At 46.1% G+C, this 13958-nt stretch overlaps 1 protein-coding gene across 9 annotated transcripts in view; it reads left to right on the top strand.

The window, feature by feature from the left end:
- Positions 1-13958, top strand: part of plekhg4b (pleckstrin homology domain containing, family G (with RhoGef domain) member 4B) — a 455924-nt gene that overhangs the window by 437425 nt on the left and 4541 nt on the right. For 7 of the 9 annotated variants that reach the window (XM_072509880.1, XM_072509882.1, XM_072509888.1 and 4 more), the window contains 4 exons: positions 3965-4081; positions 6529-6798; positions 10029-10237; positions 11885-11951. In XM_072509880.1, the coding sequence (XP_072365981.1) occupies positions 3965-4081; positions 6529-6798; positions 10029-10237; positions 11885-11947 (659 nt within the window). In that variant the 3' untranslated portion in view covers positions 11948-11951. The remainder of the gene's footprint in view (positions 1-3964; positions 4082-6528; positions 6799-10028; positions 10238-11884; positions 11952-13958) is intronic. The other 2 variants (XM_072509884.1, XM_072509886.1) reach the window with 2 other exon arrangements.

Here is a 13958-nt window from a genome sequence, read left to right on the forward strand (position 1 = left end):
AGGGGCAGAAATGGTTGTTGGAGGTCCCTGGTTATAGATGTTTCAATAAGATTAGGGAGGGTGGTAAAAGAGGTGGGGGGGGGGTGGCATTGTTAATTAGAGATAGTATAACAGCTGCAGAAAGGCAGTTCGAGGAGTATCAGCCTACTGAGGTAGTATGGGTTGAAGTCAGAAATAGGAAAGGAGCAGTCACCTTGTTAGGAGTTTTCTATATGTGGAGGAACAGATTGGGAAACAGATTTTGGAAAGGTTCAGAAGTCACAGGGTAGTAGTCATGGGTGACTCTAACTTCCCAAACATTGAGTGGAAACTCTTTAGATCAAATAGTTTGGATGGGGTGGTGTTTGTGCAGTGTGTACAGGAAGCTTTTCTAACACAGTATGTAGATTGTCCGACCAGAGGGGAGGCCATATTGGATTTGGTACTTGGTAATGAACCAGGGCAAGTGATAGATTTGTTATTGGGGGAGCATTTTGGAGATAGTGACCCCAATTCTGTGACTTTCACTTTAGTAATGGAGAGGGATAGGTGCGTGCAACAGGGCAAGGTTTACAATTGGGGGAAGGGTAAATACGATGTTGTCAGACAAGAATTGAAGTGCATAAGTTGGGAACATAGGCTGTCAGGGAAAGACACAAGTGAAATGTGGAACTTGTTCAAGGAACAGGTACGACGTGTCCTTGATATGTATGTCCCTGTCAGGCAGGGAAGAGATGGTCTTGTGAGGGAACCATGGTTGACAAGAGAGGTTGAATGTCTTGTTAAGAGGAAAAAGGAGACTTATGTAAGGCTGAGGAAACAAGGTTCAGACAGGGCGTTGGAGGGATACAAGATAGCCAGGAGGGAACTGAAGAAAGGGATTAGGAGAGCTAAGAGAGGGCATGAACAATCTTTGGCGGGTAGGATCAAGGAAAACCCCAAGGCCTTGTGAGAAATATGAGAATGACTAGAGCGAGGGTAGGTCCGATCAAGGACAGTAGCGGGAGATTGTGTATTGAGTCTGAAGAGATAGGAGAGGTCTTGAACGAGTACTTTTCTTCTGTATTTACGAATGAGAGGGGCCATATTGTTGGGATGACAGTATGAAACAGACTGGTAAGCTAGAGGAAATACTTGTTAGGAAGGAAGATGTGTTGGGCATTTTGAAAAACATGAGGTTAGACAAGTCCCCTGGGCCTGACGGGATATATCCAAGGATTCTATGGGAAGCAAGAGATGAAATTGCAGAGCCGTTGGCAATGATCTTTTCGTCCTCACTGTCAACAGGGGTGGTACCAGGGGATTGGAGAGTGGCGAATGTCGTGCCCCTGTTCAAAAAAGGGACTAGGGATAACCCTGGAAATTACAGGCCAGTTAGTCTTACTTCGGTGGTAGGCAAAGTAATGGAAAGGGTACTGAAGGATAGGATATCTGAGCATCTGGAAAGACACTGCTTGATTCGGGATAGTCAGCACGGATTTATGAGGGGTAGGTCTTGCCTTACAAGTCTTATTGAATTCTTTGAGGAGGTGACCAAGCATGTGGATGAAGGTAAAGCAGTGGATGTAGTGTACATGGATTTTAATAAGGAATTTGATCAGGTTCCCCATGGTAGGCTTCTGCAGAAAGTAAGGAGACATGGGATAGTGGGAAATTTGTCCAGTGGCGTACCGCAGAGATCAGTTCTGGGTCCTCTGCTGTTTGTGATTTTCATGAATGACTTGGATGAGGGAGTTGAAGGGTGGGTCAGTAAATTTGCAGACGATACAAAGATTGGTGGAGCTGTGGATAGTGAGGAGGGCTGTTGTCGGCTGCAAAGAGACATAGATAGGATGCAGAGCTGGGCTGAGAAGTGGCAGATGGAGTTTAACCCTGAAAAGTGTGAGGTTGTCCATTTTGGAAGGACAAATATGAATGCGGAATACAGGGTTAACGGTAGAGTTCTTGGCAATGTGGAGAAGCAGAGAGATCTTGGGGTCTATGTTCATACATCTTTGAAAGTTGCCACTCAAGTGGATAGAGCTGTGAAGAAAGCCTATGATGTGCTGGCGTTCATTAACAGAGGGATTGAATTTAAGAGCCGTGAGGTGATGATGCAGCTGTACAAAACTTTGGTAAGGCCACATTTGGAGTACTGTGTACAGTTCTGGTCGCCTCATTTTAGGAAGGATGTGGAAGCTTTGGAAAAGGTGCAAAGGAGATTTACCAGGATGTTGCCTGGAATGGAGAGTAGGTCTTACGAGGAAAGGCTGAGGGTGCTAGGCCTTTTCTCATTAGAACGGAGAAGGATGAGGGGCGACTTGATAGAGGTTTATAAGATGATATGGGGAATAGTTAGAGTAGACAGTCAGAGACTTTTTCCCCAGGTGGAACAAACCATTACAAGGGGACATAAATTTAAGGTGAATGGTGGAAGATAAAGGGGGGATGTCAGAGGTAGGTTCTTTACCCAGAGAGTAGTGGAGGCATGGAATGCACTGCCTGTGGAAGTACTTGAGTCGGAAACATTAGGGACCTTCAAGCAGCTATTGGATAGGTACATGGATTACGGTAAAATGATATAGTGTAGATTAATTTGTTCTTAAGGGCAGCACGGTAGCATTGTGGATAGCACAATTGCTTCACAGCTTCAGGGTCCCAGGTTCGATTCCGGCTTGGGTCACTGTCTGTGCGGAGTCTGCACATCCTCCCCGTATCTGCGTGGGTTTCCTCCGGTTGCTCCGGTTTCCTTCCATGGTCCGGGGATGTGCAGGTTGGGTGGATTGGCCATGATAGATTGCCCTTAGTGTCCAAATTGCCCTTAGTGTTGGGTGGAGGTGTTGACTTTGGGTGGGGTGCTCTTTCCAAGAGCCGGTGCAGACTCAATGGGCCGAAAGGCCTCCTTCTGCACTGTAAATTCAATGAAAACTATGATTAATCTAGGACAAACGTTCGGCAAAACATCGTGGGCCGAAGGGTTTGTTCTGTGCTGTATTTTTTAATGTTCTATGTTCTATGCAGTGCATTGGCTGCACCCTGTTGCCTAACATGTAGTTACATGTGGGGAAAGGCCTTCCTGCAGGGTCTCTAAGGAAAGAATGCGCTGTGGCTGTGTGGGAGGCCTGAATTTCGCTTGTGGAGCCCAACGGAACATCTCTGCGCAATCTGGCCACAAAAATCAGAGTAAGATGATTTACTTTGATAACGTCCCAAAACTGCTTTGCCCAGTTCAGCGTGACAGCAAACACCATCATGATCTGATAGTTATCATTGGATCCCAACTTTCATATTGGCACAAACAGAACGAAATTATTGGTACTATCAGCAAAACTGATCACAGACCACCTAGAATACCTTCTCAGCTCCTGTTGCCTGTTCAATTGGCGAATTGGGCCCACGTTGTGGTACTGAGTTCACACAGTCCAGAACACTTCACGCTTTAATGTCTGAGTCCACTGAGTGCAGCAGTTGGGGGACTAAATAATTGACATCCGTATCCCTGGACGAGAGGGGATAGAGTTAAAACAGAATTCTTACTACTGATCCACTGACCAGCACCATCAGCTCCATCTCTACCACCCTCTTTCCCCAACAACCCCCTACCTCAATGCAAAGGGTTTGTGTTCATATCTGCTGAAGTTAGCAATGGATTTGGCTATGAGGCCACCACAGCTGAACAGCCTTCCCAATATCCAACCCGGCCTCACACACAAAGAATGGCAGTTTGGGCGAGGTACTCTAGAGATGCCAGCACTTGTCCAATTGTTCTGGCCCCTTGAGGGTTTGTAATAAACGTAAGGCCAAAAGGAAATATTACTTCAAGCCCCCGACCCCCACACAATGTTGGCCACCATGAGCAAGTGTTCAAGTTCCAGGAAATAAATAATTGATCAATCTTCCGCTTTTTAAGGAAGGGTTGATGTTATGACAGCACGTACTTGCCAAAAGAATAAACAGATTAATAATCTCTTGCCCGGGGGACTGATCAATGACCTCTGTGTTGCAGAGCTGAGAATGCAGGAGATGGTATCCATGGGAATAGGGAATAAGCCATTCATGGACATCAAGCCCAGTGAAGCTGCCATTAGTGACCGGGCGATTGACTACATCATGAAGGGTACGGGTAAGTAAGATAACATGAACAGGATGATGCCCAACAAGTTTGTTATCAATTTTTAACTTGAGAGCTCCACAGCATAAATGTGTTTAAAAAGCAACCCAGGAGGATGTGATGAAGAGTTCTTGTAATCGTGAGTCCTAAGAGTGCCTCGTCTCCAGGGGCTGGTTTAGCGCACTGGGCTAAATCGCTGGCTTTTAAAGCAGACCAAGGCAGGCCAGCAGCACGGTTCAATTCCTGTACCAGCCTCCCAGGAAAGGTGCCGGAATGTGGCGACTAGGGGCTTTTCACAGTAACTTCATTGAAGTCTACTCGTGACAATAGGCGATTTTCATTTCATTTCATTTCATTTCTTACTTCCCCGAGCATCATCCCGCTCCAATCTGTTAATACATAAACTTTGCCTGTCCCCCTTCTGATGGATCCAATAGCAGTGTGCAGGTTTTCTGCTTCATATTCTGAGTTTCAATGGGAGGCCCTTGTTTGGCTGGGGTCTGTGAGCACGACGAGTTCTGTGGGTCATGAGTGTTGGTCCAATCCTAGTGATGCCAATTGCCTGTTGGAAAAAGTTTGTTCGTCGTCCTGTCCGTTGCAGCATCTCCCAGCTTAATGAGCACAAGCATACATGGACAGCCATTGCTGGTGAGACTGATAATGATAATCTTTATTAGTGTCACAGGTAGGCTTACATTAACACTGCAATGAAGTTACTGTGAAAATCCCCGAGTTGCCACACTCCGGCGCCTATTCGGGTACAAAGAGGGAGAATTCAGAATGTCCAATTCACCGAGCAAGCACATGTTTTGGGACTTGTGGGAGGAAGCCGAAGCACCCCAGGAAACCCACGCAGACACAGGGAGAACACGCAGACTCCGCACAGACAGTGACCCAAGCCGGGAATCGAACCTGGGTCCCTGGCGCTGTGAAGCCACAGTGTTAACCACTGTGCTACCGTGCCGCCCTAAAACCAACATAATTTCAATTCTGTTGCCAGGGGCAAGTGTTGCGTGCTCGGTTGCATGGAAGGAAAATAACCTCATGCTACTTCCTGGCTGCAGTGCCTTGAGGGCAGGTTTTCCTGCTCACTGTCAGCGGATGACGTGCGCGTGAGGAGAGCAGGGGCTGGATTCTCCGCAGCCCCGTGCCGAAATCGCATTTGGCGCGGGGGCGGCGAATCAAATTTCACAACAAAATCGAGCCCGGCGCCAGTCCGGCGATTCTCCGGGCCCCGAAAACCGGGGCGTTCGCGTAGTACTCCACGCGGCTGGGGGGCCATTGCCAGAGGACCACCCGGCAATCCTCCGTCCCGACTGGCCGAGCTCCCAATGGCATAGAAGCAACATGGTGTTGCCGGTCAGGATGCTCGCATGGCGGCTGCGGACTCAGTCAGGGGATCGGACACCGGCGGGGAGGGCCTTATGGGCGGACGGGGAATGCTTTTGTGGGGTCGGATGCGTGGCCGATCAGGGGGGCCTACATTTTCTAGCAGCCTCCGTGGTCTCAATCCGCCATGGCGCTCTGCGCCGCCGGCGGAGGCTGCCGCCGTGCACATTCGCGGACTTAAAACCGGAAGTGCAGGGGACCGTATCCACAGCTAAAGCTGCGTGAAGCACTCCGGGTCCCTACTAGCCCCCTGAAGGTGAGTGAATCGACTGTTATTTTTTTGAGGAAATTCGGGAGTGCAGCACCAGCGTTTCTACGCCGGCGTGGGGTCATGGCCCCATTTTGGGAGAATCCAGCCCAGGTCTCTCCAAAATGAAAACATCAGCTCGTAGTCTGATGACCAAAATAAAAGAGATGTTTCAATTGCCAAGTTCCTGAGGAACAAAACTTTCATGAACCAGACATATTCAACACAAAAGGAGGCCATCTGGCCCACCATGTCTCTGTTGGCCCTTTGCTGGAGCAAGCCAAAACTAAGCTCACTATCCCACAGTCACCTCATAGCACGGTATTTCCCGTGCTTTGAATTGTCCATTTTGCCTTGAAAATATGCAACGGCCTCTGCCTAGTCCACTTCCATTGACAAAAGCACTCTGGAGCCCCAACAATTCTCCATGCAAAGGAATGCCTTTCAACCTCTCCCCTCAGTCATCAGTTTTAAATTAGTGACTCCTTGATAGAGAGTTCCCAACCAGAGGAACTGGTTGTGCAATCCGCAAATCTCTTCGTCAATTTAAAAAACCCCAGTCAAATCACCTCTCAGGGATGGGGTTGGGGTTTTCAGGGCGCATGCCAACATCCTGTGGGGCCTTTGAATTTGTCGGCAGGTTTGAGTAATCTTTGTTGGTCCAGGAGAAAGTCTCCTGAGCCCAAAAATAAGTGAGAATTTTCAAAGTTAGTTTGAACAGTTTCCACCAGTCCAGTCCCTTTTTATTAGGTTGCTCGTCATCTGACGTAAATAGATAGAACATTTAATAAAAAGTAATGTTTCTCCATTTATCTCTCTTTAGAATCGAGAACGCGGGCATCCATCGCCGTGTCTTCATTTGAGCATTCCACGTCCTTTAAGAGGCCCCATTCCACCATCTCCAACAGCAGTACCTCATCTTCCAGCAGTCAGTCATCTTCTTCCATACTGGGAACTCTCAACCTTCACATGTACTCGAGTCCAACGCATGGGAATCCTCATTGGACACCATCCAACCAATGGTCCTATGACATTGGGACCTGCATTGAAGAAGATGAACTGGAGCAAGAGACTGGAAGTCAACCGTCCATGAGTAAGTCATTATGATTGGTTAAATCTCTGAAACCTGATCAAATGCCCTCGATGTTTAATCTGATATATGTCACTATTAGGAAATGGTCTGATTTATTCTGACAGGTTTATGCTTGGCCCGTCCAGTGCAAGTATGGTATTGTCATTATTTCCATGGAGTTGTGTTACGTTGTTTGACATTTCACCAGTTTCCAAGAGATTGCAAGACTCCCTCTTGTGAAAGTCTGCAATGAGCTGAGAAACAAATTGGATGCGTTAAAAGTATGGTTAGGATTCAATATTGTCAAAATGGTTTGAATAAAGTGGGTTTCCACATAATGGACTGCAAACTTGATCCTGGTCTGTGGTGAGGGGCGTGGAAGTCGGGATGAAGGTGGGAGCCAAGCTGAGGAGATGTAGGCTGGATTGGGATTGAGAGATGTTGGGGGGCTGATGGGGGGGACGGTGAGGGTTGATGGTGTTGGGAGATTGAAGGCCTGAGGATCAGGCAGCAGGGATGAGAGAACAAAGGCCTGGGGAGTGAAAACTTGGACGTTTGAAAGATCGGAGGAGGATGGGGTGTGTTTTTGAAAAATCACCATTATTCTTAGAAGTCCCCCTATACCAAAAAGGGCCGACATTCTAAATGGTGATCAGGGATTCTCACTCCCCGACTCCGATGCAAGCTTCAGTGGGTGCTATTCAGGTCAAACTATATTTTCAAGTTATCCCCCGGTATAACCCATACCTTCACCGAAGATTTCATCTACTTACCACTTAGTAGCATCGATCCTGGGTCCCGCATTGCTAAGTAAGTAAAGTAGGCTAATAACCACTGTTTCAGGTTAAAACTTTTAAGTTATTTTATTATTTTTTTTTTTTTCTCTTTTTAAAAGATGCAATCACTGTCTTTACAGAAAAGTAAAAAGATCTTGCTTCTGGATCCTTCTGGTTGGTTGAAGGGACCTTCAGGCCCAACATGACAATCAATCTTCTTTAAAGTCTGGTCTTCTTTAGATGTATTTAGCTATTTTAGCTCGGCTGCTCTGTTCTGTCTCTTTCCCATGACCGAGCTGACTGTGACTCTAGCTGCTTGTCCCCTCTCTCTCTCTCTGAGTTCTGCTTCTGGTTCTGCGTCTGATCTTTCCTGCCTTGGTCTCGAGGTTTATATTTGCTTTCTAACAATTAAGTTTTTATGATGTTATTGTAAAGTAACTCTTATTTTCTTTAATTGTAAAAAGTATCTTTTGATCTCAACCTTTTAATCCAACTAAGTATACATTTTGACATGACTTCACCTCATAGATCTGATTACATTGTGTCCTTTGTGGTGTTCAAAATGCTTTGGTTTCAAGAAGTGTTACTTTTAATTCCTGTCATTTCTATAGTTTTATTTTCCAATTGTGTCCTCAGCTCAATTTTGACTTTGATTTTGGCTTTGATATTTTGTTTCTCGTAGACTGAGAGCCTCCAGTGTTCTTTAATTTACCTGGTATTAGCAAATTTTCACACTTCGAATTATCACAAAATTCAACTGAACTCGTCCATTCTTTTCCAGATCCTTACTAAGTTAGTTACTTTCAATGAAGGTGTGAGCCATTGTCTTTGGCTTCATTCAAAATCCTGTTTGTCTTGTTTGCTGAGCCTGCTTGACCAAGGATATCTGCATTTTACAATCCTTCCCTGGCAGCTGCTGTTAACCCTTTGTGGGATCTTGCCCTACATTCTCTCATGTTTCTCTCAGACCAGATATTGCCAGACTTCCATGTTTCAAATGACACATCTTTCCATATTTCCAATAACAGGTGGGGTTGGCGACCAGAGTCACCAGGAGGTTCATGGCCTTGGAAGGTTTTGAGCAGATCAGAGGGGTTAGGAAGATTAGTATCCGATCACAGAGGAGGGGATGGGGTGGCTGTTGAGGCAGGTATGCTAGACCTTTGATCAAATTGACCGAATCTTCCTTTAGCCACCCAGGAAATTGGGTTGGCCAGAGTTCAATTTGAAATCATGGATCAAGCTCAGTCTATCAGTCTCATTATAATGTTTAAATTGTTAACCTGCCCTCTGGGAGCAGCTTCGTTGCTCGGCCTATCGTCCTCACTCCCTCCCCCAATTAAGTCACTCTCCACCCAATCAAAACCACAAGTGGGCAAGCAGGGGGCCAGGGTTCAATTTTTACAACTCTTTAACCTTCCAATTACCAACTCACATTTTGGTTAGCATTGATTCCATTTTGTCATTCAAAATAAGGGAGGTTCACAACAGGAAAATCGCGTGAACCGCCCACCGATTCCGGTACTGGTGAGGGGCTAGCACCGGCGTCGCGTAAACTCCCGCGAATCACAGCGAAAAAGGCCAGAGAATGGGCGGGTCCCGGGCCGCGAATGCGCAGGGCAGACGACCTGCACCGGTCGTGTCATAAAACATGGTGCCGGCCGTGCACGAACGCTATCCCGCCAACTGCGACCCCACAGCCCACCCCCTGGCACCCCTCACCAGTGGTACGGATCCCGGACGCGTTCCTGACCGCTGGGACTACACGTGGCCCGCGCCGTCAGGAACTCGGCCCATCGGGGGCGGAGCATCGCGCGTGGGCTGGCCGATGATGCGCCAACGGCGGTGAAACTGCGCGCGTTACGATGACGGCGGTTTGAAGGGGGCAAACCGACGCCGGTCCCGATTCTGGCGACGGAATCCATTCTCCGCCCAAGCGATGATCATGATTTCGGCGTCGGGTGACGGAGAATCCAGCCCAAGGTCTCGCCCCTAAATCTCACTTATAGCATAGTTACAATTATTACCCACTCAGAATTCTGAACGACTGGTATTATTAATCCAAAAAAGAGAAAGAAAAAAAGGACTTGTATTGATGAGGATCTCTCGCAAGCTCAGGATGTCCCTATCTCAGGATGTACTTTTGGAATCAAGTCACTGTTGTGAATAAGAAAATCTATCTTATATTCCAATGCGAAATCGCAGGTGTTATTGTTCTGTTGGTGCAACAGCCTTTTGAATTGATGACAAAGCTTTGCGAAACTATTGAACACAAAGCCAGAAATGAATTTCCTTGAACTTTCTCCAACTGCAAGACAGAACTATAACCAAGCTCCCATCTCATCCTCTGTTCCTACCCTCCCTGCACTGATTGAGTTTTGCAATTTACAAAGATGGTACGTGATTGAAAGCCACCTTTTCGAGTTAGAGCCTAAAACTCAAAGCTAATGAAATTCCAATTTTCTTGTGTCCCAGTCACAGAGAGTTCGGAGACCTCTTCACAATGTACTTCCGCAGAGAGTATGAGTGGTTCAACTCTCAACTGTGTGTCCCAGCTTTCCACAGAGACATTCCCTGATGATGCTTCTAATCCCGACTCCAAGCCGTCTTGTCATTATACATCCTTAAATCTTTCCCCAAGGATGCAGAGGGCTAAACCAGTGAAGAACCAGTACATCACAGCAGTAAGTATTCTGTGTTGCGTCGGGCACATTACATAATTCTAAAGCACTAAGAACTCACTCCCTGCGATTTATGAAACATATTTCAATGCTCATCATTTGAACGTAGCTTTTTACGTTTTTCAATTATTGGATGATTTTTTTTTAGCGGCATTTCTGTGACGAGCAGAAATCTAAGGTAAATCATGAATAGATGGCAATGCTAGAAATAATGGCTACACAGATATTGGGAAGGAATTGTGTGTAGAGTTTAACAGAGACAAAGGAGGCATTACTTCTTTACAAACTCAAGATGTGCTTTATCAGGGTTACTGCCAATGTGCTTTAGGACAGAATGTGCCATTTTTTGACTGGCCTCTCCCTGTTGGTGGATTTGCATTGGGAGAGGGGGCCCATAAAATTCCTCAAGTGGCCCTCCTGCCAGATTCCCACCCGCCCCTGACCTGTTCATAATTTTACATGGAGCACACGAGACCGAGGGCAACTGCCCATTCCTCACCCCAAATGAGGCCAATTATGAGGCTGATGAGAGGAGTTCAGTGGTGGAGGAGAGCCGGTCAGGTCACCCTGATTAGGCCTTAGTCGCTTCCACATTGGGCACCCATCCCTTCCCTCACCGTCCTTTCCACCCACTGTTCTTCCTTCTCCCCCCCGCCCCAATCCTAGTTCTTGCGAAGAAACAGTACGATATTCAGAGGAGCATTCAGAATCACAGCTGCACATGCCAGAATGGGTTCCTCCAGTTGCTTCCAGACTCCCCTCTAGTGGTACATGCGTGTATGGTAGCTTTGAGTGGACAAAATGTACAATGCAATTTTCAGCACCCGCCACAAAGAGGGGGGTCACATGTCCTGTGTACAACCATTTATTAGTCCTCAGGGCATTAAATGGCTGCGAGGCTGCTGTGATCAGTGGGGATGCATTCTCCGCCAACTCTTCGTGTGATTTGGGCTGGAAACGCAATCCAAAATACTTTTGCCCCACTATATTTCCTCTTGCCCATCTTTTTCATTATCCATGCCCTTTTCCTTTTCAACCTTCTTTCACTTATTCCTCCTTTTTGTTCTTTTCTCCTCTTCCTGGAATTCTTTGTTTGCTTTCCTCCTCTTCCTTATTTTCCACCTGTTCTCATTCCTTGTTTTCCCTCTCTTCCACTGTTCCCATCCCTGAGTATACTTCCTTCTCCTCTTTCTTCTCCTCTTCTGCCACCTTTTCATACACCTCCATCCCGGCAGCCGGCCAATGGGGTTTCCCATTATGGGCACACCCACGCCGTCGGGAATTCCACAGGCATGAGTGCGCTGCCGGCGAAGTGGAGGATCCCGACAACGGAGAATCCAGCCCCTCTTCTTTTACCTTTCTTTTTATTTTGGGTGACTCATTAGGCTTACAGGGGGTAAAGTCATGTAAACAATGGAAAGGGAATCTTGCACTATTTGATCCTCCTTTCCCAGATAATAGCCATCTACGCCATTTTGCCACCTGCTCTTACCTATGAATGGGATGAAATGTGTTTAAATTTCAGAATTCAACCATTATTGGATGTTACCCTCCATTCTCTAGCTTTTACCTGTCAGTGGGGCAAGTGACTTGTCTGCATCTACCAAGTAGTAATTTTAATTTGATTCATTTCCTTCATTGTCTTGGCAGAATAAACCCCCACATGTAACAATAGACCTCTCTGGTTTGACTTGCAAGTATTTGCAGAGATAGTTCAGTAAGTAACTAGATTTTAAAAATAAATTAAAACCTCCTGAAGGATTAATCAGACTAACGGCTTAAAGCAGGGTTAAGTGGTGATTAACTAAATAATAACCTTAACAGGGAGAATAACGGAGGAGATTAGCATGTTTTGAATGGTGCTATTAATCATGATGCTTTATTGTGGCTGGTAGCGATGAACTATTAACAGTATTCTGTTCATACAGGTGAATGGGCTCCCTGGTATATAATCTGAGATTATTATCTTCTCGGTTGCCATCTCATGTATCTAGCAATTTGGTTGATATGTATGTAAAATAAGAAAGCCTAACATTTGTTTGAAATTTTAACATAAAAAAACCGAAAGAAGTCTGTCAAAATCTTTGATAATTTATTGGTTAAGCAGTCCACAGCTAATTCCTTCTCCTCAATCCTTTTAAAAAAAAATTTTAATTAAGGGGCAATTTTAGCATGGCCAAACTTGCACATCTTTGGCTCGTGGGGGCGAAACCCACGCAAACACGGGGAGACTGTACAAATTCCACACGGACAGTGACCCAGAGCTGGGATCGAATCTGGGACCTCGGCACAGTGAGGCAGCAGTGCTACCACTGTGCCACCGTGCTGCCCATTGTGTTCATCCTGAGCCCCACTCTTTAGAAGACATCAAGGCCTTGCAGAGGAGATTTACTCAAAAAACACAAAGACTGAGGAGTTTGAGTCTGGAGAGAGGAGAGAAGTTGGAATTGTTTCCCTTGGAGCAGAGAAATTAAGAGGAGGTTCAAGAGCAGTTTTGATGCACTAGAAAGGGAGGAACAATTTCTACAGGCAGGGAATCAGTAACCAGAAAACCCACATTTTCTTTCAGTGTATCTTCACACACACATTTTTTTCCTCAGTTAAAATATTTCCATTTTGTGAGGGCGACGAAGAGTCCAGCCTGAGTTTGTTGTGTCAAACAGGAAGTAACATTTATTTAGTACAGTATTTTCACAGCACCAGTAGTTCACTACTGGTTCTATCTCTAGCCCGTACCATACTGGCCAGCTCTACTTCTACAGCTACAAGGTTATTGATTGCCCCGCTCCCTTATCGGGGAGCTCATATTCCCCAAGTTTCAATGGGTAATCAGTTGTCCCCAGCCAATATGATCCGGGCAGGTTACAACAGAGTCCAGAGCTGAGCATCAGTCCATTGAGCCACATTACGAACACCCCTTCTGTGGTCAACAAGACCTGGCGTTGGATCTGAACCCGGAACTTCTGGTCCAGAGGTAGGGACACTTCCACTGTGCATTAAGATCTTCAAAACCCGCATTTAAAATAATCAATAAAAGAACCCATGGTGAAACGAGGAGATATCTTAAATTGTGCTCAATCCTTTGTAGGAAGCAAACTCAGTCGGAACTTTCAAAGGAAATTGATATATACCTGGCAAAGAAAAATAAATAAATACAAGACTGTAAAAAGGGCTGGGGAATGTGCCAAATTGTACAACTGTTTCAAAGAACTGGCCCAGATGCAATGGACCGAATGGCTTTCATCTGTATTGTGTGGTTTTATGATTCAATAACTGATATCAGTCTCCCTTGGCTGGTTAACAGCACCACAAGAATAGTGCCCATTTATATGGTTTTATCAAGTGAATTATGGATTTGACCAATTATCATCCCCACTTAAAAATCTTTTAATTGTAGGGCAACATTTTATGATGTTGAAGCCCTGTAACAATTGGAGACATTAGGGCAGTGTTTTTCAAACTTTTTTTCCGGGGACCCATTTTTACCAGCCGGCCAACCTTCGGGGCCCAACCCAGCCAACCTTTGCGACCCATGCAGTCCGACCTTCGCGACCCACGCCGGCCAACCTTTGCGGCCCACGCCGGCCGACCTGCACAACCGACCATTTTCTCTTACCTTGTTTGTTGCTGACAAAAATGGAGGAAATGGTTTTGGGTCCCTTTGGCCCCAATGGTTCCTTTGTCCCTTTGGCCCCCGAACTTGGAAAAAAAAAGTCTGTGACCA

Source organism: Scyliorhinus torazame, chromosome 6 (genome assembly GCF_047496885.1).
Source record: "Scyliorhinus torazame isolate Kashiwa2021f chromosome 6, sScyTor2.1, whole genome shotgun sequence".
Lineage (NCBI taxonomy): Eukaryota > Metazoa > Chordata > Chondrichthyes > Carcharhiniformes > Scyliorhinidae > Scyliorhinus > Scyliorhinus torazame.